General features: G+C 33.0%; 1 protein-coding gene across 1 annotated transcript in view; it reads left to right on the forward strand.

The window, feature by feature from the left end:
- The window catches only part of LOC118197896 (glutamate receptor ionotropic, kainate 2-like), a 533,731-nt gene that overhangs the window by 423,435 nt on the left and 85,568 nt on the right, over window positions 1-24,728 (forward strand). Inside the window, exon 10 of the mRNA XM_085809703.1 lies at window positions 6,816-7,031. Within this exon, the coding sequence (XP_085665829.1) occupies window positions 6,816-7,031 (216 nt within the window). The remainder of the gene's footprint in view (window positions 1-6,815; window positions 7,032-24,728) is intronic.

The following is a 24,728-nucleotide window of genomic DNA, read 5'->3' on the forward strand; positions in this document are numbered from 1 at the left end:
GTGGTGTAGTGGTCAGCACGCTCGACGCGTATTCGAGAGGTCCGTGCTTCGAGTCCCGGCATGGGCAATAATCATTTTTCAGCTTCCCTGCTTCGATAAAAACCTAATGTCTCTACAGCCTTATACTTTAAACGGCGAATAATTTTTTTTAAATTATTGCCACAAAATATGATCACCTTGTAGTACATTTAAAGGAATTATTAATGAAGAGTCTGCATGAATGTATGTTTGTTTCTCGCATTATGAAAAAACGACGGTACCTACAGCCATAAAATTGAAAAACGTAAACCTCCACCTGAACATGGGTACCTAGAAAACATCAACTTTTGATTTTTGAATTTGTTTTATTATCTATTTCGTATTTTGTAAAACTTTAACGAATTTCTGCTTAACAAACTCAACGATTTCGAAGTGAGCAGTGGCAACGTTGCACAGAAAAAACATTTTAATTTCACTATTTATTCAATGTATCTTAACTACTTTTGAATGAATAGGACAATACTGTTAAAAAATCCGTATATATGTAGATTTTAATGAATTTTTTTACAAATTATGGTATCTTTGATATAGTGTAATATAAAAGGCCTCAAGCGAACAAGGAACATCGCCGGAAAAGCGGGATTACAGGCTAAGTCCAATTAACACTGAGGTAAATTGTTGTTGCTATGCTAGCGATGGTTTTACGACTAATTTTTGTCGGGACAAATCCCGAAAAGTCTCCAAACTTAGTGACAATTCCGCTACATTTTGACCCGATCCATATGTAAGTGTAACTGTATCCGGCCCTATGTAACTGCAACTGTGTTTGCCTTCCAACAATTTCAGGAAACCGAAGGTGCTGCAATTTTCTCGGCTGCTGGGGAAAACTATATAAAACAGAAAAAAATCTGATGTGTGCACCACATGATTTTTTTGTACAGAATATTAAATTTTACGCATTTTTTCTTGCATTTCATTTAAACTTACTGGATTGAATTAAATCTTTGTCGATAGCGCATAAGCCACAATAGAATAAATGCACTCTTTAAAATTCACGATATTTGTTTAACATAGCGACACTCTGGCCCTAGGTTCATGTAACAATGTTCATGTTCCAATCCATTTTTAACTCAGAATGCAAAAAATCTGTATAATCTTAAGAATTATCTAATCGTTGACACATGCTCTATTCAAATACTATAATAAATCTAAGATCATGTATAAAAGAAGTTAAGCAAAGAACAAAAAAAGAAAAAAAAAAAAAAAAAGAAACAGTTTTTCACAGACGATTCAGTATTTCTCATTCAATTAATTCAGTTCTCACTTAACGACAAGGCAAAAATACATAACTCAATGACTTATGAAGTAAATCTTAAACATTTATTTCCACGAATAAATTCCAGAATGGATTAAGCATGCTTTAATTCGCAATAATAAAAGAAGGCGTTATCTTTGTTAATGCGAAGCTTACTTTCTCTAGATTGGCAACAAATCTACTACTGCTGTTTCAAATGTAAACAAGAAATGGCCGTCATGGAAAATATTATTAGGCTTAGGGGCTCTTAAACAACTTTTAAATTGTTTATAATTCTAAAAGTATTGCATACAGATTCACTAAAGGCATGAAAACCTTAACCGGAAGATAAGAACAACATAATTCAATCATTTTTAAAGCAAAAAAATGCACAATTTACAAACATATAAGAATAAAGAAACTGAAATCACTGAGCCAAGTAACAGAGTGGATACATATATATATATACACATATATTTATATACTTTTGGTGCGGCCGACTGCAACCAAAATACGAGGTGCACATCTTCATGTTATAGCAGTCCTATATACAAAATGTCAAAGTTCTAAGGCTAATCGTTTTTGAGTTATGCGAGATACATATGTACGTACGTACGTACGCACAGACATTACGAAAAATTCTCTTTAGAATTCTTTTTAAATTAGTTTTACAATTTTGGGGGCAAAAGAGCCCTTTATTCTACCCTTACGTACAGATGTCAAGCAAAAACATCGTTAAATTGCATTCGATAGCGGTGAAAATGGATATTTGCGTTGAAATATGATGCCTGAAACTTTTCGCGTTTACAATACTTCCTTTTTACTTCGTATAAGGAAGTAAAAAGCATCCGTTTTTAGTTTAGTTCAGAGTTTATATTAAAAAACTGATATTAATGAGAGATCTCTATGCGAACTTCCGCATTTGAGGCTTTCTGGGTTTTTCTTGCGTTCAGCGTTCTTAATTGTTTCAATTATTAGCCACTGTTGTGGTCTGTCATACTGAGAAGAGTTGTACGAATACGGTTGTGCGAAAATTCCAGAACTATAAAGTGCTTTTGGAAAAATAAATTTCATCAAGTTATCATCTGTGTTGTGTGCATTCACTCTTTCACGAACACGTCCGCACATAACAATGCTAACCTAAAATCTTAAAGCTGAGACAGATTAAACATGACATTAAGGGGACACATACACCTTGAACCCCTTGTCATCTTCGAATATGTGACTGTTGCAAGAATTGGGATATTTTATTTATTTTAAAAGCAATTACTTCAAACTTTTTACAGCTGACTACATAATATAGCTGCTTTGGAAAATAGTAACCAGAAAGTTTGTGTTGCCACAAATATTTTTGTAATTTAATCCTCTTTGTAAAAAACTATTTCGCCATGTTTCCACCTTGCGCGCATGATATTTTAAAAATGGCTAATGGTACATACTTGAAATTTGATGGAATTCTTTATATGGGCAGTACCGATTGGCATGAACCAACAATCTGATGAATATTTTAATATTGAAAAATTTTATGGACGAAAACATTAAAAATTTTGTTAATAAAATACATTTTATAAACTCAAGATAAAATAAAAATTTAACATGAAATTTTTAGAATTTTAGGTTCACAGTAGTTTTCAAATGTTATAAAAGCTTTATATTAAATATGGAATTAAATTATGAAACAGAATGTTTTAAACTGTGCGCGCATATTGGAAACATGACGAAAAATGTTGTCACAAAGCGGATTAAATTATAAAAATATTTGTGGCAACACAAACTTTCTGATTGTTATTTCGGAAAGCAGCTATATTATGTAGTCAGCTGTAAAAAGTTGGTATTAATTGCTTTTAAAATAAATAATTTATCCCAATTCTTGCAACAGTCACCTATTCGAACATCTTATGGGTTTTAAGGTGTATGAGTCCCCTTAACTGATAAATTAATTGTACTTTTGTAACGTGAAAATTGCTTAAGCATTACAATCGGTGAAGTAGAGTTTGTGTAACATTACTTCGGAAATTATGACGAAACACATTTTCTTTGCAAAAGTATAAAACCTGGAGGGAAAAAACAACTTCTTGAACAAATTTTCTTTCTTTTTCTCTCTCTTCCTCCCCTTTCTAGCCTAAACGGGCATTAGCACAGGCTCCAGTTAGGCTACCAGCCTCGAAACCAGTTAGACCACCAGTCTCGAAACTGCATTTTGTGTCGAATCAACGGAATTGCACCAGTTTTCAAACTGTTGCCACTAAACATCATCGCCCTCTATTATATTTAAAGAAAGTACATATTTAATAATCTGCATGAAAGTATGTATGTTTCTGACATTGTGATAGCACAACGATAACTAGAACCGTCAAATTCTAGTCCTCCACCCACATATGGGCAGTCCGAATCTTGAAAGCTCAGTAGGGCTATTAATTTTCTTTTGGAGTTTGCGTTGGTTCACTATATTCCCATTTTGCGTTCAAAGTTTGAATCGCTTCAAATTATTGCCACCAAATGAGCCTTGCATTATATTTTATATATTTCCAATTTCATTTATGTATTTCACATTATTTATATATTTGAAATTGAGCCCTACATTATATTTTAAAAAAATAATTATAAAGAATTTGCATGAATGTATGTATGTTTCTCGCATTGTGAAAACAAAGCGGTACCTACAGACATAAAATTCTGAATATGATGCCTGCCTCGTCTCGAATATGAGCAACTGGAAAAATCAAAATTTGGAATTTATTTTATTATCTATTCTATATTTTGTAAAACATTCACGAATATTTGATTGGAAAAGTCAACGATTTCAAAGCGTTCCATTAGCATTAATATCTCGTACATCTTCAAGCACGGATATTTTATGCGCGGGATTTCTTTACATTTCTTGCTGATATTTTGTGGGTAGCGTAGACACGCCCAAAGGCGTTACAATGTCTAACGGTATTTTTCGTCCAATGACTTTGAATGCCTGTATCACTTTTCATATCCCATTCTGGGTACCCCGCGAATAAAACTCGTCTCTGGGCGTAACTTAAAATCTGAAAGCTTTCAGGTTTTATTTTTTTCTTTCTTCGTTTTTTTTTTTTTTTTTTTTTTTTTTTTTTTTTTTAAACTTTAGCGAATTTTGTATTAAACATAACTATTTCAAAGCGAGCAGTGGCAACACACTGTATATAATGTGAAAAAAAAATATTTTTATCTCTAGCACGTGAAAATATCTATTCGAAATTCTATAAATATGCTGTTTTTAAATATTTCTAGTCTAAAGGGTATCGAAACGTGTATATATATATATGCAAATGGAAAAAAAAAAAACTCCCTTTGCGCATCGTATAAAATTTGTAAGCTTTCAGATTTTATTTGGGGGGGGGGCAACATATATATCACAAACACTGAAATTAAGATAACTGCAGGTAACTTTTTTATCCGTTTTATGTAATAAAAACATTTAATCAGAGTCGTTTACGGACAAATTAAAACTGTGAAGTTATTGGCGAACAGCTATGCCGTAAAAATCTTTTTCTTTGATGTTTTAGTTGCCATACATAAGTATAAAAACTGCAGAAGCGCGTTTAAACTTTCACCATAAATTACAAATGATGAAAACTGAATTATAATAAAATGCTGGTATTATTCATGAGGGCATAAAATTCAGCTATTTTCTGAATTCAAATTATCTTTATTATGCAGACTTTGATGTTTTATTCATTAAGCTGATCTGGGGTTATATTCATGTTCGTAATTAAGTGTGTTTAAACATTTTGACAAACATTTTCATGGCATAGCTTAAAAAGATATATTTTTTTAATTTAATGGAGTTCGATAATTTAGTAACCTGTTTGTGCGACATATATACATTTTTCATAAAGCAAGTTTTTAGCAAAAAAATGTATTAATTTTAAAGTATTAATTAAAAAAGTTTTAATTTTAATTCTGAGATTCTGTAAGTATTCTGATTGCAAGTACCATTTTACACGCTTATTTTTATGCATAGCAGACAACAAGTTGCTTTACATATTTTTGGCATTAAAAATGCGATTGCTATTTCACGCAAATCCAAATACATATCTTTCATGATTATCGCATTATGATTACTAAGTTTTGATGAAATCGTGACGTATTATATTTGATGAAACTGCAACAGGGAAGGACCAGAGAAAGTACACTCTGGAGACACTTACATCGGAAAAAACATTAACTCAAAGATCATAAAATTTCATTAAATATAACGAACTGTTTTATCAAATTCAGTTTCAATCACTATTCTGGTTTTCAGCCGGCCATTGTGGTTTCATTAACGTGAATATTTCCTAAACAGTTTACCACTATTACTATTATCACTGTTATTGACATCAAAATTTAACATATACTGACTTATTTAAACTGTTTCTCACGATACCTCATGCAGAATACCAACAAAATCTTTGCGGATATTTCTAATTTTAACTGCAAAAGAGAAAATTCTGAAAAATATTTCAGTCTAAAATAACTCTAACTGAATGAATACTTGTTATTTCTTGTTTTAAGATAATAATTACATTTAAATTTTTATTTACTTTTAATGTACTTTCAATTCGATAATATTTTTTAATTTAAATATCACAGATGACTAACGAAAGATTTGCCATTACTTAACGTTCATGCATATATACATATGTACAGCATATATACATCTATTCATCTATATATACGTCATTTCATACATACATTTCAGAGCTTATATGAGTTACAAAAATATAAGTTATTCACTTCATATATTTATTTAATCTTTTCTAATTGCAAATTCACTCTTCATTTTCGCATCAGTTGGAAAATCTCTAGAAATTTAGGTTGCACAGAATCATAACGTGCATTACCATTTTTTTTATTTTCTCCTTGCGTATTTCGTGTGTTATCTTGAAAGTTTTTAGATTATGTGAAACACGGAAATTCAACGATGCTGTAGCAACAACACGAACACCGAAGATTTCTCTGCTAGCAGACGTGCAACTTCTTACACTACGAACGGTCGCAGTGAGAAAGGCGAACATTTTTTAAAAGACACATTTTTTTTTTAAAATTATTTATGAGAAATTTATGCTCTTCATTTCATAGAACATAAGTGAAAAGGAACTGCCTACATACTTTATTACACTTTCCACATCACAGTTTCTGTTATTTTTGACCATGTCCTGGAAATTAAGATTCGTTTATAATTTAATTGATAATTGCATTACGTTGCAAAGTTTGTCACAAGCATTTCTTTTATATACCCAAATTATTTTTTCATAATTTTCTCTTACCACATTAGTTTTGTACAGCAAAGAACGCAATAAGTGCTTTATGACGCAATAGAAAATAACGGTGTCTTTCAAAGAAAAGTAGATCATTTTCTAGATTAAATGCCTCTGAAGATTTAGTATCAAAGCAAAATGGATGCCTGCCTTGCCCTTTAATATCAAATTAAGTGTTCAGTTTTTTCCAAGCTTCTCTTCCTATCGAATTTCCTATCCTTCAGAGACAATAAAGTTTCACGTCACTGAGCAACCGATTTTCTCTTTCTCAGAATCCTCCGTACATGATGGTCAAGAAGCCAGATGAGCAAGCGAAAGGCAGTCACGAACAGTACGAGGGATTTTGCGTGGATCTGCTCCGAGAAATGTCACGCATCCTCGGATTTCGCTATGAACTGAGACTGGTGCGTGACGGATCCTATGGTTCTCGAACTACAAGGAATGATGGAGACCACTGGAACGGAATGGTTCGGGAGCTTATGGACAGGGTAAGTATTTTTTGTTACACAAGATGTTAGATGCTTACTCAGTGACAGGTTAGATATTTTTCGCTCTTGTATAGTTCGTATACAAAATATTCTCTCATGTCCCATAAATGCATAATATTAATATTATTTCTATGCCTTTATTTTTACATTTTATAGCATACAGGACATCTTCAGGATATAATGATATTTTAATAAGATTATTAAAACATGAAATTAGGCGATAGAAATACGCAAATTTTGGCGAGAAAGAAATGCTATTTAAAGTATTAATTTAATAATTCATAAGATTTAATAATTCATTTAACCTGCATTTTGGAAGTCTATGTCTGATTCCTATAAGCTTTTATTACTTAATCATTGCTTTATTTTATTTTGTTCGTTTACTTTACAGGTTTACGAAATTATTAGTTATATAAAATAAATATCTGTGTTTATAAGAGTTAGTAATTTCTTTGATGCTGAGGCGAAAGGTTATTAAAATTATATCTTGCTTGCTATAGCTTTCCGATACTATCATATTAACTGCTGCTTTGAACTTTCATGTTCCAGTTTAACACAGATAAGTGCATTTGGTTAAAATAGTTATCTCGTAAGACATTCTGAAAATCCCATTAATTTGCGTAATTTAGTGTTTATCAGTAATATTTTAAGCAATGATTTGAAAACTACGGAAGTAAATCAATTCACTTGGCATATTATTTATTAATACTTCAAATATTAGTATTGTTTGAGTTAAAGGAATACGCAGAATAGCAATTATTAAAAGGAGCTAAAGGAACAAGAATCAAAGTAATATTCATAGATTTCCAGGACTAGTTTCGAAGGCTTAAATATAGAAATTTTTTCATCTGAAGAAGTTCAAATGAAGGAGAAGTTCTATATTTAAACTGCGGGGATTATTTTAATTTTCTAATAGTTATTTTAATTTTGAAACTCTTTCCTTTAAATTCTTGTTGCCGACCTACAACTCTCTGCCAGAATGAGATTCCAATATCCCGTTTTATGTACATGAAGTAGAACCAGTATTAATTGCAAAGTTTTGTCACTTCCGTAGAGAAACTCAGAAGTTCTCAGTAGCGCGTGTTCTCCCTTCGGGCCACGCCGTTCTTTTAAGTCTGTCTATCTTACTACGCTCGGTTACCTGCCTGTTAGCATTTGCCGGTGAGGTTTAATTACAGGCCAATACAGCTAGTTATTTCTGTACAGCTTCGGCTGAAGTTTAACTAGTTAGAACTAGTTTAGCTCCTTATTTTGTGTCTGAAGTTAAAGCTCAAATTGAGGCTTTCTTGTAAGCCCGAGAAGGGGCCGACTGTATTATTTTGTGAGTGAATAAAAGGATATTTTAACTCTTCTTTCGACTCATCGTTATAGTTGTAAGAAGAGCAGCAAATGTCGCTAGACTCTTCACTAAAGTTCTAGTAGTCAAGGACTCGTACATTTACTAGATTTTTATAAAACTTTCGAAACTCTTCCCGAAAATTCTTTAATATTACGCTGATTCTTTTTGCTTTACCTCCTCCAATAATAATATTATTATTATTCTCAGATTAAAAATCATATTGTAGAGATATTAGGTATATTTTTTGGAAGCAACAGAGATGAAAAATTAGCAACTACCTTCGCCGGGAATCGAACCACGGACATTTGAAATTACCGGCTCAGTCTTCTGACCACTACACCACGAAGGCGGAAGAAATACTTTATAATATTTATGTCAGTTTTCAGATCGCCAGATGATATTCGAAAAAACACAAAACAAAATATTCTTTTTATCATTTCAATAGCGATTAAAGAAATATTGCACATTTGACAGTCAACGAAATAATTTTAAAAATATTTGCAAATATTTCTGACACTTTTGTGAATAAACTCAATTCGCAAGTCAACTCTAATTTATGGATCTAAAGCGTAATGAAGGAAGTATTTTAAGAAAGGACATTTATTGATCATCTATAAAGATAAAGTGTTCCTCTAAGATTTAAGAATTTCTAATATCGTCTGATATTTACTCGGAAGCTCTAACTTTTATGGACAAGACATTTTCTCGTTGTTGACATTAAACAAATCTATCCAGAAATTAATCTCTAAGATGAGAATTTTGAGCTGCTGGTTTACGATTCAGTACAATGAGTGCAAAATCAAATCTTTCCCGAATTTACTGATGTATCTTCATCTCTGTTTGGTTTAGAAACATTTAAACATTTTCACGTATGCTTCTGTATTTAATTGTAATAATTTTAAAAGCGTAATACACTAAATTTTGTTATCATTGTTAATATATTATATTTTAATGCTTAATTGCGAATAAGTAATCGTTGTCAAATGGAAAGTTGTTTTTAATTTTCTTAACTGTACCCCAGACTAGAGAACAAAAATCCCCCTTTGAGAGCATCAGCTTATGAGAAGTTCCAATATTGTTCGGTGATTAATTAAAGCTTGCTGTATTTAAATATAGAAATTTTATTGTGAGCTATAAAAGAAAGTTTAAATTTGAAGATTTATTTCATTTCAGATATTAATTTGTAATGTTTAAAATTTTTATTTGCAGTATAATAAATTAATGAATAAGTTTTTGAACCCAAAATCTGTATCAATATTGAATGCCAAAAAGAAATATGCCGTTGCATGCTTTATGGGTTCTTAAAGGATTGAGAGTCCACAAAACTTGTGATACCTTGATAAAATGTATTTTACTTGAAAAAACGCTTCGCAGTTCTGGAATTTTCCACAACAAATACTCGTATAGCTCTTCACATTATCAGACAGTATTCACTAGACATACTTTAAACTACTAAGAAAGTTAAACACAACACAATGCAAAGCGCACCTAGCAGGCGAAACTTTTATGGAAATCTCAATACTCCGAAATCGCTTTGAAATAACAACTGAAAGCAGATGCTCTCTACGGTCTCATATACTAGTTTTCACGTAGCCGCCGAGAGATGTCTAGTATTTTCTTTTCACGTCTCGAAATTCTGGAAGGCATATGAGGGCTGGATACGGTTACAGCTACATATAGCATCAATTACAATACCCATTACAGTTATACACGAACCGATCCCAAATGCTCGCCAAATTTGGCGACATTAGTGTATTTCTCGCCAAATTTAGCTACAAAAATTAGTTTTCAAAAACCTCACGAAAACCAATTCAGCGAGATAACTCATGTCAAGAATGTTGTCTCTGTATTCTTACTTTTCGGGCGAAGCTTCGTTTTCTTAGATTTTTCATATTCATACATTATTAGAAAAAATACTGTAATTTTACTAAAATTATCTGCATATCTACAGAACTCATAAGAATATCATTAATAAACTAATTAAACAGTTAAATCTGTGGTATTAATTTATTAAAATGGACAATACAATTTTTGTCTCCTGTTGGTCACCGAAACAGTTGTATTTACAATGGCATTGTCGAAATTTGAATGCTTATTTCTCTTCGTAAATCCATATAGTTAAACTTAATTTAAGATGAGACGAGATAAATAAATCAAACAGCTTACACTTTTGTCACATTATACAGTCGCGTTTATAAAATAATGGAATTTGTATTCATAATTACTTTTCCATTTTGATTCTCATGTAAATGGAAAATGTTATTTTACTCTTTGTCATCTGAAAAAATTGAATTACTACGGATTCCGAAAATTTATACTGCAGGAAAGATCAAAACATATTGTTACTAAATGCTGAGCCTCAGTAAGATAGCTTCCCTTCCAAGCGGGTTTTGGGTTGCCAGAAAATTGCAAAGGAAGGCAAGGTTCCCATATTTGGCAACACAATTGGTGATATGCCATAGACGGATGGAGAACGTTCTAAAATGAATTTTTATCGGTTTGGCCCACAATGTTTTCGAAGACAGGCCAAAAGCTACATAAACTGACGAGACACACCTACGCGGAGTATATGTGTCTCGTCAGTTTATCGCGAGTTACGGCATCCAGAGTGTGCATCGTTGAACCTGTTGAGCGTATCGTCGAGTGCATAGCGAGTTGTAGCATGGAAACTCTCCAGGTTACGTTGAGTTTCGAGAACGACTGAATCGAGTCGGGAGCTGTACTGTAGTGCTTTGCCGTGAAGCTGTAATAAGCTGATAGCTGAAGGATGTATTGTTAATTGCTTCAGCATGTTTTTCGTAGTTTTTCGACGATAAAAACGTGTTTTTGGAGCTGTCCTAAGTAATATTGGCTAATAAATTGTGTTTTCATTCTTCATCAAGTGTGTTGTTAATCACTTAAAACCCACGAGCCCGTACGCAACAATATTACGAGACTGAACTCTATGTTATGATAAAATTGATAAAATGTTTCTTAAAAATGAATCATATGTTATTTTCTGGGAAGAGTTATGTAGAATAACGGGAAATTAATGCGTCTTATTTAATTTCTTTATATAGACATCCAAATCTCTTCCTACAAAATTACTGAAATATCTCTGTTTAGGATTATGTTTTCGAAGAAAACTCCTTCGTTATCTATATACCTCTGAAATGTTAGCAGTTATATAGTATTTAAAGTAAAAACTCACAGCACTTCGGGCAGTACTAAGTACAAAGTTGTTGCCTTAAAGGTCACCTATCCATTTAAATTTGCTTACTGTGTTGAATAATTATATGATTTATGTTTCAGTACATTATTTAGAACAATATTCTACAAAGTGGGGTACGCGTAACCCAAGGTGTACGCAAACTGACATTTGGCCGTACACTAAAGTCACGATCACTTGCGAGAGTGTGATTATGAATACTATATTGTATTGCATTATATGGATACACCTTCTAATTATTTTGGTCTTAGAGATACGCGATATTTGGAGATTGCTGATTTAGAATCTTCATTTTTGTTTCTCAGCCAGTATAATTATTTAAGTTTCATTTCTCATAAATAATACTGAGAAGCGAAACGAAAAATAGCTCCTTACATACATCGACTTACTTGAATCAAATCAGCATAAAAACGAACTTAATTATTTTTTCTTGGAATCTTTCTAGCTATTTCGCAGATATACATTTTGGTTCTTTACTCAGTCCTGCGATGGGTAAATGTTAACCATTAGAAAACTGAAGCCTTCGCGAAACTGTATGCTTAAAATACTGAATTGCCCATCCTCGTCCGTTAGCCATCCCGTCCGTTCCCTCCCCTTCCCGTCCATTAAGGCACAAAGAGGTGTGGATACTTAAGATGTCATCCTTTCTACTTCCTAACAATGAAGCTTCCCGTAGTCTTTTAGGAAAAGCTGTCTACAATAAACGGATACAGTGCATTTGGGGAAACTGTGCCTCCTTATGCACACCTTAGGGTGAGGGTAGGAATCAACATCGCAGGCTTAGCGGTTGTGTTCGTTTGAATGAAAGACTTTCTCGCTCGATTTGGCTTTCAAAAGATGAATAGTTTTCTGAATTTTTATAAATAAATTTCGAAATTTTAAATCGTCAGATAGATTAGGGTCATGAATTGGAAGCTAAAAAACAAGGAAACACAAATCCATACAAGAGTGGTACAGCAATAGGTTAAGCAAATACAAAACACTGATTGATAATTCCTTCCACAACTCTCAAAGCTTTAGAAGAATTTCCTAATTGTTCTGTTTTATGTAAGTTAGGTTGATGTGGATGTAAGTTAGGTTGTGAGTTTCAGAATCGAAACTCCCGTAAATTAAACAGGTCTCATGCAGCATGATAAAAGAGCAAATTTCACTAACGACAATGATGAGTAGTTAAAAATTTAGATTGAAATTTTAGATTTCACGGCTATTGAAATTATGTGCACCACATATATTTTGCATACATTTATTATGAAAACTTTTTATTACATGATTTTATTTCTTTTCATGATAAGATTTTATTGCGATAGAAAAGAAATCAATATTCATGTAAACACTGCACTATTTTAGAATATTGCTAGCGGAAGTACCCGATAGCAGTTAAATTGAGAATAATAATATCTAACAACAGAGAAAAGGATACCGCTGTAATCTTTCTCTAATAACGATGCAAACAATACGATTCATAATCATACATTTTTCAGTCTGATACGATATGCAACCCACAAAAAAAAAAAAATTTGATAGAAAAATAAATTAATTCTCTCTCACTATATCGACTATAATGGCACGCAGTTTTTAATGATTTTCGTGTTTCTCACCAAATGGTCCGAAAAGCTCAAATTCCATCCAATATTTCACTTATATTCAATTTTGATGTGGCAAAAAATTTATCAAAATTAATCAGAAACCAATAATGCCAACAAATACACATTCTTCCTTTTATATAGAGAGAGATTTTGTAAAACTTACAAACTTTTTATTAACAAACTCTACGATTTGAAAGCGAGCAGTAGCAACACTTTTCGAAATAAAGCACTTTTATCTCCAACGCGCGAGACTGTTGCTACTCGGAGCAAATGAGTTCGAAAATTAATGTTTTCGGAGTTTTTAAGTAATATTTCGCCTAATTAAAGTCGTACGCATTCAAAACGGCTTCTCAAGAACTTTTCGAACCGAAAATAATGTATTTAATGTTTGGCAATGCTATTTTTAAATCATTGTAAAACTTAGAATTTTTATTAATAAACTCTACAATTTGAAAGCGAGCAGTGGCAACAACGTTCGAAATAAAGCAGATTCTCATCTACAGCTTGCAAGACTGTTGCCACTCGGATAAAGGAGAGTGAAAATTAATATCTATGAGCTTAGCAACCTTATTTCTGGAAAAAAGTAGACGTCGACTTTTTCCAGGATCCAGAAAAAAATAGTTTGGTGACGATAGCTGTAGTATAGTAATTGAGTTATTAGCAAACAAACACACACACACACACACATACTTTTTTATTTATAGTATATTACAGGGTACGGCAGCGTTCATAGCGTAATTTGACTTGCGTAGTACAATGACGTACTGCATGAATGCGCGCCAGCTCGTACCGCATTCGTATACTAATGAGCTGCCATTTCGAGTGGGACAGTGATATGGATCGGTGGAGTGCTCAGCATCGTGCCTTTGCTGCTAAAAGTTATTTCAAGAATAACTACTCTGTTATTGCCACCCAGCGTCTATTTCGGCAACTTTAAATTTAGAACGTCATGGTAAAGTTCCAGATGGACGGACCATTGCGACAGACATTTCCAGGTAGAGTAATTTCCCGATTGGGTGACATTTCCTGGGACGCCTTGCTCACCTGATCTTTCATGTGCAGACTTTTTTCCTTTGGGGCCACCTGAAGCAAGAAGTTTTCCGAACACGTTGTGCCATCATACCTGAAGGATCGCATCAGAAATGCCATAGGCAGTGTCCCAGGGAATACATTACACCGAGTTATGGCAAGCTTCTAGCGACGCCTAGACGAATGTGTTGTGCAGAGAGGGCATCATTTGACAGGCATCATATTCAAAAAGTAATCCACGCAATGGACAATGACTTACACATTAGTAAATGCCATATCTTTAAATGTTAATTGACATCAGAGGTTATAAATAAATTACAATTACTGCCTTATGGTGTCGCACCCTGTATATATCTTAGCCGTCTGAAATCAAATCGCATTCCTAGAAAGAAAATTGATTATTTTTTTATCAGTAGTTCGCGAATTTAAGAAAACAAATATTAAAAAACCTGCCACATCTATCTTTGTAAACTTTGTATCTATCTATATAAACATCTATCTTTGTATCTATTCATTGTTTACAATGAATCTTATGAAGATTCATTGTAAACAATGAATCTTCATAGTTTAGAGTAAAGTAAAACATGATTGCTTTAGTGAAACGAATAATTGAATCGACTGAGTAATTGGTCAGTTCCTTGTAAAAATAATGTATCTTTTTATGATGCATCCTTTCAGTGAAGAAAGCTAATCGTATAAAAGATATTAACTATACAAATAAAAGCACAAAATGATTGACATCTGCATAAATACTTATTAGTGTCACAAAAAAAAAAAAAAAAAAAAAAAAAAAAACATGCTATGTAGACAATAATAAAAGGCAAATTAGGCACCTGTTTTAAACTCGCAACATATAAAGTATAAACAACTGTGAAAATTTTCAAAATTAAGTTTCTTATTTGGACAACGCAAAATATATAAACTAAGGGAAAAAATAAATTCTAAAACTCATTTATAAGGTACTTTCAAATCTAAAAAAAATCTGAAATTTTAAAGTTAACATTTTGAAAAACAGCATTAACGCTTTAAAATACTGGTGCTTTAGTATTTTCACTTGAAGGATGTTTGATAATAAAAAAATTAAAAATTAAAAATTAAATAATTACCAATTTTTATAATGCTTAGAAAAGTTGTTATTTATATTGTACAAGACTGTTGATTGCCAGGTTGGTGTAACATTTTACGAGTTGTAGATAGGTAGCCCCTCAAGCAATCGTAATTCCAAGAAAATGTCCAATCTACCAAAAAACTGTCTTGTAAACCTGGGAAAACTTTTCTGAACTTCCATTACATGTATTAAACATTCAAGAAGTGAAGCAGTCTAAGTAAGCTGTTCAAATCGAACCTTCCTGACTTAGAACGTTAAAATATTCGTCTCAGGATCTGAAGAAGTTAAAAATAAAGAGTTACTTGATCTTTTAGGCTTTCAAAGAGATTTGGAGCAAACTTCGCGTAGCAAATGTCATTATGCTGAAGAGAAAAACCAGGCAAAGAGCCAAAGAAATTCATGCAATTTTTTTTAAGTTTTTCTGTCATGAGAGAAAAAGCTTATACTAAAACTTATTTTTTGTTTAAAATTCCGTATATTTAGGCTTTAGACCAGTTGATATTTGAATTAAATTCCAATGCACAGTGCCTTTCTTAGAAATGAATTTAAGGGGAAATGAAACAGAGCTATTGCACAGTTCTAAACATAATTAGTTTGTTTAAAAAGTTAGCAAAATATAATAATGAAAAGACTGCTAGTATTATAACTTGAGAAGAATTTATATAAATAATTCACTGGCTATCATAAATTAAGGAAAAATCACAAAAATCACGATTACTGAAAAAGTTACATGTAGAATTTAATGAAACTTACCCACAATATACAACACATAGTAAGGTATCATATATCATAAAAAGAAATTACCAAACAGATATGGTAGTATAGAAATTAGAACATGTATAAAATGAACAAATCGAAGATGTCAGTTTCCTATAGGAATTGTACCTTCAATATGGAATATGATCGCCTCTAGAAGCAATACAGCACATACAGCGATGTGGACATGTTGTCGTGCCCACTGAAAACGGTCCCTCCTATGGCGTGACGTGAGCGGCACACAAATAGCTTTTCGCCTCGCATACAGACCTCCTTCGTGAAGCTTTCTACGCACAGTTCACGTTGACACGAACCTTCCGGTGGCTGCAGCAAGGTAGGATCTAAGAAGAGTCGGAGTAGCGGTTCTATTCCTGCGTGCACATAATGTCAAATATCTGTCATCGGCGCTCGTCGTAGCAGTTGGCCGTCCTTGGCTGAACATCCTAGATGCCAAATCTGTGGTTTGAAATTGCCTCCAAAGTCTATGAACCACAGAAGAACTCACATTTAGCCATCTGGCCACTTCTCTTTGACTTTGTCCTGCCTCTAGTCTCCCAATGGCTCTCCAGCGCAGTTCTGCAGGCAAATGATGCCTGGATCATTTGCCTGCAGAACGTTACGAATTGGCTATCTCAGCGTTACGAATTGGCTATCTCATTGTTACGAATTGGCTATCTCAGCTTTCTGATGTCACTGTCACATTGAAATATATGTGCTTGCTCTGAAACATGGACTTTTATGCTCCTCGCAGATGACGTATTCCGAAAGCAGCGCCACTAATTTGCATATCGCAGTTTTATTCAGCTACTCTTACTTGGCAACATATTCAAATTTCACACGGTTTGGCTTATTTTTGAAGGAGTTATCGCTATTTTTTGATTTTTCCTTAATTTATGATAACCAGTGTTTTATTTAGTGTAAACTCCCAAAAGACATTGTTTTATTAGGCGAAAAGCGAGCCTGTTAAAGCCAGCTCAACTTCTTATAATCCATAGCGTAAGGCAGCAAAGAGCTTTCGTGTTTTCCTCACTGAGCAATTTTAACGCATTTTGCAAAGTTTTTAGTTTTACTAAGACTTTATATCGGACAAAGCATGAAAAAGAATAGCACGGAATAGTAAAGAATTGGTTTGGTTTATTTGATTACGGTAAAGCACACGGGGAACATCTGTGCAAGAAAAGTGATACCTTCAAGGAGTACTTTTCTAAGGAAACTGGTTCTTATGCACGTTACACAAAAGGAAAACGAAACGCCCATGCAGCTAGCCCGTTCGCTTGGATTCAAATCTAGGACCGAACTACGAGTGTCCAACGACTTTACCACGCAGCCTCTGGTAGGCCCGAATGTAAGGGAGTCTCCATGTTTATTGCTTTAAATGCGGTGTTTCGTCAAGTAGTTCCAGTTGCAGAATTTCTCCAAATGAGAGACAGAGTTTTAGGGAACAGTTTAAACTCGAAGGGAAGGTAGTAAATCAGTTTTAGATGTATGAAACTTACATTTTATGTATATATATATATATAACACATACATATATATATATATATATATATATATATATATATAATACATACATACATATATATATATAATTATTAATATATTTATCAGTTACATTAAATATATAGAATTAATCTAAGTTTTGTAATACGTTTCATGATAATTGCGCACAAAAATAGGAAAATATCTGGATTAATTTACTAAAGTATATTACATAGTTCTCTAACTAAACATTTTGCTCTATGAATATGATCTAAAACGTTAAATTTTGCATTTTCAAATTGACTGAAAGTTTCAAAACATCGCTCAAACTTATCTCTTAGTCTCCTTAATCATATTTTTCAAAAATTTGCAGCTAAGCGTCTAAGATCAACAATTAAGAATGCCTATTATAGCTGTTACTTTAATAAATTACCGGGTTTAATGAACATAACAATGCTTATTAAATACTTGCTTATTCAAAATTTTGTGAAATGTTTAAAATTTTCATTGCATATTAATTACGCAATGGATAACAAACTGGATTACCTAGACACAGATGTTAGTTTGTGGTATATATTTCGTTAGTTTGTGGGATATATAAGCATTGTGTATCTTTTACGGTTGCAACAGATATTCCTACGTCATTAGCAAGACTTACGTCCATTTAACTGAGATACTGGCTGATGAGAGAACTATAATAATAATATCTAGCGACAAGACTATTATCCGCCTCATTGCTAATGAAAGCATGTCGATATCATTTGCAACAGTATCTCAATCTAAATTCGGTAGCTAGATGCATGAGATACTTAAGATGATCCGAACTCAATTCCATAAGTCTTCTCATGGTTTTCATCAAGTATACTCTTTTGGTGCTTGCGTTCTCTAACATAGGACATAATATGAAGTATCTGCGGAAACGTATCACGGATGTTTGATTGTGATAAACTGGCTCTGGAAGGTTGAAAATGTTATCATACAAGTTTCTACCGCATTAGCAACAGATAACATATGGAGCGTTTGCAAAATTAAGCTAAATGATTGAAACGTCATTTTTTCTAAACTTTTTCACCACAGGGTTTGTTGTGTTTTTTTATTCTCCCTCTGAGCTCTCAGTTTATCAAATCTTCTTTGGAACGTATTCCTACTAAAACTATTTATTTTGTATTTTTAACTTTATTACTAAACACTGTTTTCTTAGCACTTACGCCCCACAAATTTCAACAGTAAAATCACAAACATTTTTAAAGCAATTTTAGAATTGCCAATGTTCCCATATATTTTTCATTTTTTCAGTTTTTCTCAGTTTATCTTATCAGCGTACACTTTCCTTAGTAAAATGACTAAATCATAATTTTTGTGCTTTTGTTATTAGTTTTTTGTCTCGCCCATAATATTCAACATGCACCATATACTCGCCTCATAAAATTCAACAGCAAAATCACAAAATATTTTAAAAGAGCATATATTTCGTATTCCCGATAGAGTGTTAAACGTTGCAAGTGAAGTCTATCATGTGAGGCGTGGTTTATCTTGGTCCATATTACATACACCTTCTTATTGTTCATGCGTTCTTACTTGCTTTGGGTATACAAATTGCTGAGATAAATTTGGCTATACAAATACTTATTGCTATATATAAACATTTTCAGTACTTGCTAATTCTCCCATCGATTGTGAAAATGTTGCCAAGCAGCGCAATTTAGCGCCAGTTATAAGCATGCGTGACGTAACAACATACTCATAACATCTGCGCTTTCCTCGAATATAAGCCCAAATATTCTCGATTAGCCACTTTTTGCTTTATGGACAAATATGCGCCTTAAATGTTATTGCTGCATTTTCCCTTGCATTTAGAAAAACGAAATTATTATAATTTGGGATCTGCCTTCCACAAAACATCAAGCATTAGATTATGTTCAAAATCATAAAATGTTACTATCGAAAAACGTTTTTGTTAAAGGACACGATATTGTCAATTTAATATGACATTTATATAATGGAAAAACCTACCTGCGGAATATTCGTCATTAATGTATTTCCTCAAAGATGGTGTGGTGTATTTAATTATGGCAAAGCACACTAGGGCTATCTGCCTAAGGGGAGGGATGCCTTTCGTGGAGGACTTTCTAAGGAAAACTGGCTCGTATACACGTTACACATGGGGAAAACCACGAAAACGCCCATGCAGCCAGCCTGTTCGCGGGATTCGAACCTCGGACCGAACTACCAGTGTTTAGCGACTTTACCGCTCGGCCGCTTATTTCCTCAAAGAACGCAAGAACTTACTTCAAAACGAAAGACTTTGGGAAAGAATGGATGTTAGTTCTTATTTAAATTTGTTCAAAATAATCACGAAGGTGTCATTTTATATATATTAATTCAAAGTGGAATTATTCCCAAATGCTGATTAAAATTTTTTAGGTTGGTTTTATTTAATTATGGCAAAGCACTCGCGGGCTATCTGCTTATGCGGAAGGATGCCTTTATGGAGAATATTCTAAGGGAAACTGCCTCGTATACACGTTACACCTGGGGAAAACTACAAGAAAGTAGTTTTTAAGAGTTTAAATATGTATACATAACCATTTGAGTAGATTTATAAAGAATTATAATCGAAGTAGTCATTTACACTTTTAACAGATGTTAAAATAAACGTGGAAAAAATAATAATAAACTTCAATAAATAAATTCTTAATGTGTTAGTGGTTTGAATCTTAACCTAAGTATCAATGTATCTCCGTCTAGTGTTATGTCATTTTAAGTTTATTTTCCATTTTTCATATTAGAAATTGAATTCATTTTCGTCTAAAATACTTCTCAGATGCACAGTGAGAAATGTCGAGAAATGACTACTAGGACGTGACAGTGCAGATCCTCCCCTACCCGGATTCATCGAATTCAAATTCTAGAAAATTTCAATTGATTTTTAATCCGAAGGGCGTTAGCCCAGAAGGGCTTTTAATTCCGTAATGGCATTTTGCGTTTAAATCTTTAAATGTCGGTTCGCTTTTCAGACTGTTGCCACCAAATATTATAGGCCTGTATTATATTTAAAGAAATTAAATAATAAAAAATCTGCGTTCATGTATACATGTTTGTCGCTTGTGATAATCCGACGGTACCTACAGCTATCCAAATCCAATTTTGAATAAGGTACGTTTCCACCCGAATATGGACATCTGGAAGCCAAATTTGGAATTTGGAATTTGTTTATTATCTATTTCATATTTTGTAAAACTTTGACGAATTTTTGATTAACCAACTCAACGATTTCAAAGCGAGCAGTGGCAACACTATATGAAAAAAAAATTATCTTTAGTCCGTAAGATCGTGTATCGAAAATTCTAAAGATATGCTCATTTAAAAATTACTTTGCGATATTGCTGTTGAACTTAATTTTATGGTTTAAGTGCGAAGAACATGATATTTAATAAATAAAGGTAATCCGCGGAACTTTCAAAAAACGTTCCCTTAGGCGTAATGTAAAATCTGAACGCTTTCATTTTTTTTAATGTTTGTAAATTGATAAAGTACGGTAAATGAAAGCTAGTAATAATTCTTGTATAATTAAACGAGATGGTTACTCGTTACAATGTTAAACGCGAATTAAGAAACAGGAAAACAGGCTAATTTAAGCGGAACTATCATTTAGTTAATCTACTGAAGTTCAGATGAGCCTTAGAGAATTATAAACTTGCAGTGCAGTATATGCCAACAGAGCAATTTTTAAAAAAGGCTGCTGTATCTTTTAAAGATAATATTCTTAATTTATGATCCTTCTGATAGACTAGGTGCTTTTATTGCAGAGAAAAGTCCTTATTTCCTTGATGCATTTTTCTAAATAAAAATTCGTTGTATTTCTTGGACTAACTTCCTTCATGGCAGTGCATTATGTAATGAGTATAGAACTGATGGAGATATTGCAGAAAGTTAAGCAATTTTACCGCTACATGCAACGACGCAAAATACATTTGTGTGATTCTGCACGACTAGCTGTAGAGGAAAGAAAAACGCAGGTGAGCTACCATTGGCTAAGAAACTTCTCCGGGATTGCTATTTTTATTTTTGCCTCTGGAACTGATTAACAAGTTTCCTTGGGATTTTCTTTGTGGCAAATTGGCTTAACACGGTTATGCTTGCCACTTCCTTTTACACTGTTAGTCCATCTACGTCTAAGAAGTTAGAGTAAGGCGGGAAGACTGATTGATTTATAACGGTTTTATAGAAGCACGGTTTGTTACTAAAGTAGACTGTACAGATTTCTGTTTGATAAAAGAGCAAAGAAACGAGTAAGTCAAAATAACGCGCCGAAGAGTAATATTCATAAATTTGCAGGGCTACTTCCTATAAGGTACTATATTTAAACCTTCGGAACTAATTCTGCACATTTATGAATATTATACCGATTTTTGTTGCTTAAACTCCGCCAATTAAAAAATGTATAAAAAAATTTAAATGACTCTTTCTTTTAAAAATCGAGACTGATTTCTGATTAGATTGCTAATAGCATAAAATCATTTAGTTTAAACTGATTCAATACTAACAAAATTACATTCTAATTTTACATAAACCAGACTGAGTAACTTTACTGGATTGTAAAACGATTTGCCGTCTGTCTTAGCCTTAGCGTACTGCAACCCAACTGATGGAAACAAACTTATCAAAAACAAAAGCGTTTGTTTCTTTTTCAGCCTATTAGTTTACAAATAAAAAACAGATTAAAAAAAACTGAAATGTTTCAGATTTTAAATTACGTCCAAAGGGGCGTTTTTTTAACGTTTTGTGTGTTACCTTTATTTATTAAATATCATGTTCTTCGCACTTAAACCATAAATTTCAGTTCAAGAGCAATGTCGCAAAATAATTTTAAAATGAGCCTATCTTCAAAATTTCCGATACACAGTCCCGCGCTCTGGAGATAAAAATGTGTTTCTTTCCCCCTTAGATTGTTGTCTTTGCTCAAAAATTCGTTTAAAAGAAGTTTTACAAAATATGAAATCAATAATAAAAGAAATTTCAAATTTCAAATTTGGTCTTCCACATGCCCATATTCGTAGGAAGGTTACGTCATTCAAAATTCGATGGCTGTATGTACCGTTGTTTTATAACAATGCAAGATATATACATACATTTATGCAGATTTTTCATTATTTAATTTCTTCAAATATAATGCAGGATTCTAACATTGGGTGGCAACAGTTTAAAAAGTGAAACTGACATTCAGAGTGATTCAACGCAAAATCGTAAAAAGAAAACAATAGTCCTTCAGGGACAAAGCCCTTTTGGACTAACAAACTACATTTCCTTTGTTTGAAGCCTTTTGTAATACAATAGTAATTTTCTATTTACGAATCAAAATGTTCAAGGCCTAAGAACATCTCCTGTTGCTAACTGCTTTCTCACGTAATTGCAATAGTAAAATTAAAATGTTGCTGTTGTTGTGAGTTATTTCATTTGTATGACAATAACATTAGAACAAGCTCACGAAATTCAGCTTGGCAAGGAGTATAAGACTGCGCCTGTCGTTAGCAAGAGTCTTGAGCAGCATACAGGTGGCAATACGACTTTGCTCAGTTTCACCCCCAAATTTGATGGAGAGCACAGCAGTGTGACGGTCCAAAGTCTGAGCACCGCGGAGAGACGTGTCTAACTCCCACCTCTTCCCCCACCACAACCTCTCGAGAGGACCTTTTAGTTCGCCGCATATTTAGAATGCTGTCAATCTGCAAGCACATTTACAAACTAGAATTAAGAAGAATACACATTTAACGGTAATACGACCACACATATATAACGTTATTAACATTGAGAATATCGTAACTTAAGTTTACAGTAACGATTTCTGTAAATTAAATAACTTGTGGTTTTCAATACTGAATTCAATTTAACTTAAAGAAAACAGATTTTATCTATAACTAATCATGTGATTAATTATAGATAAAAGCTGCGTTTCCTATAACTAACCAAGAAGCTGAAAACATATTCGTTTCGTGATTAAGCCACGCTGTAACTTCAGTATGGTTATTAATATGAGAATTGTTCATGGAATGCGCATAGTGTTGGATACTATTTGCTTTGAAAGCGTTCCGAGTATCATTGCGTATATTTACTGTTTTTGATTTAATAGAAGGTTGGCCGTGGAAGGATCTAAATTCCTGATTAATTAACTGGTTCTTATCCTTTTTATTTTCCTCACACAACCGAAATGAAATAAATGTATAACGTTTCTGAAGGTATCATCCTAACGCACAAAGCAGCACATAATATTTCCTTGGTACTGAAGCAGAAGTTGAAAATCGTTCTCTGAGGGGAATAAGCATTACAGACTATATCTCTCATTTTGAGTATTTTTCCTCTTCGGAACACTGAAACCAGCTCTAAAAAAGATAATGCGTCTGCTTGCCGATGGCAAGAAAATGGTTGCATCGCATTTCTTTTACGTAGCAGCCAACATATGTGCAGCAGAAATGCCATTTTTCCATTGATTCATTAATCAGATGATTACCTTAAATAAAATACCGATAGCACCTTAACATACTGACAGCGATTCTGACAGCACGTTTCTGGAATGGCAATGCCAATGTTGTATATTAGAGTGCCTGTGCAATAAACAAAAATATTCTGAAATGGGAGACATTTTGATATTCTGTTATATTTGCGATGGGTGCGTTGTTATTTATGTCTATTAAGGTACCCCTTTACGCTCTAATCGTCAGTTTTGATGAAATGTTTCAAAAGACTTTTATTACTTTAAAGCCAATACGTTTAGCTTTCCAAAACTACTTTTAGTTTGTTTCTCCGGCCGTTAGAAGCGAAATTATAGCTGTTTCTTGTTCTACGCCGTGAACGCGAAGTTTCTGTTCCAAGAACCTGAAAGTTGATGTCGCTAGGCAGACTGCTCGCAATAAATTTAAAATGAGAATATTTCATTTGAATACTATTATTGATGTTAAGAAGGTTATTTTGGAGCTTTTTATTTGGTACTGAGTGCTCTAGAAGAAGATCAATTTTGCAATTTAATTTTCATACTTGGCAACATTTTATTTTCCTTCTGTCTGTGTTTGCATGCATTAAGGCTAATTATTCGAAAAACTTGATCTTTTTCAACTTTCCTGTTACGTAAAAAGGTTTAACTTAAAATAATACTATAGCAATTTTACGAAAACTTCCACAAATAAGCTATTAAATA

Source organism: Stegodyphus dumicola, chromosome 2 (genome assembly GCF_044657685.1).
Source record: "Stegodyphus dumicola isolate Sdum_Otavi_A_Nest chromosome 2, ASM4465768v1".
NCBI classification, from domain to species: Eukaryota; Metazoa; Arthropoda; class Arachnida; order Araneae; family Eresidae; genus Stegodyphus; species Stegodyphus dumicola.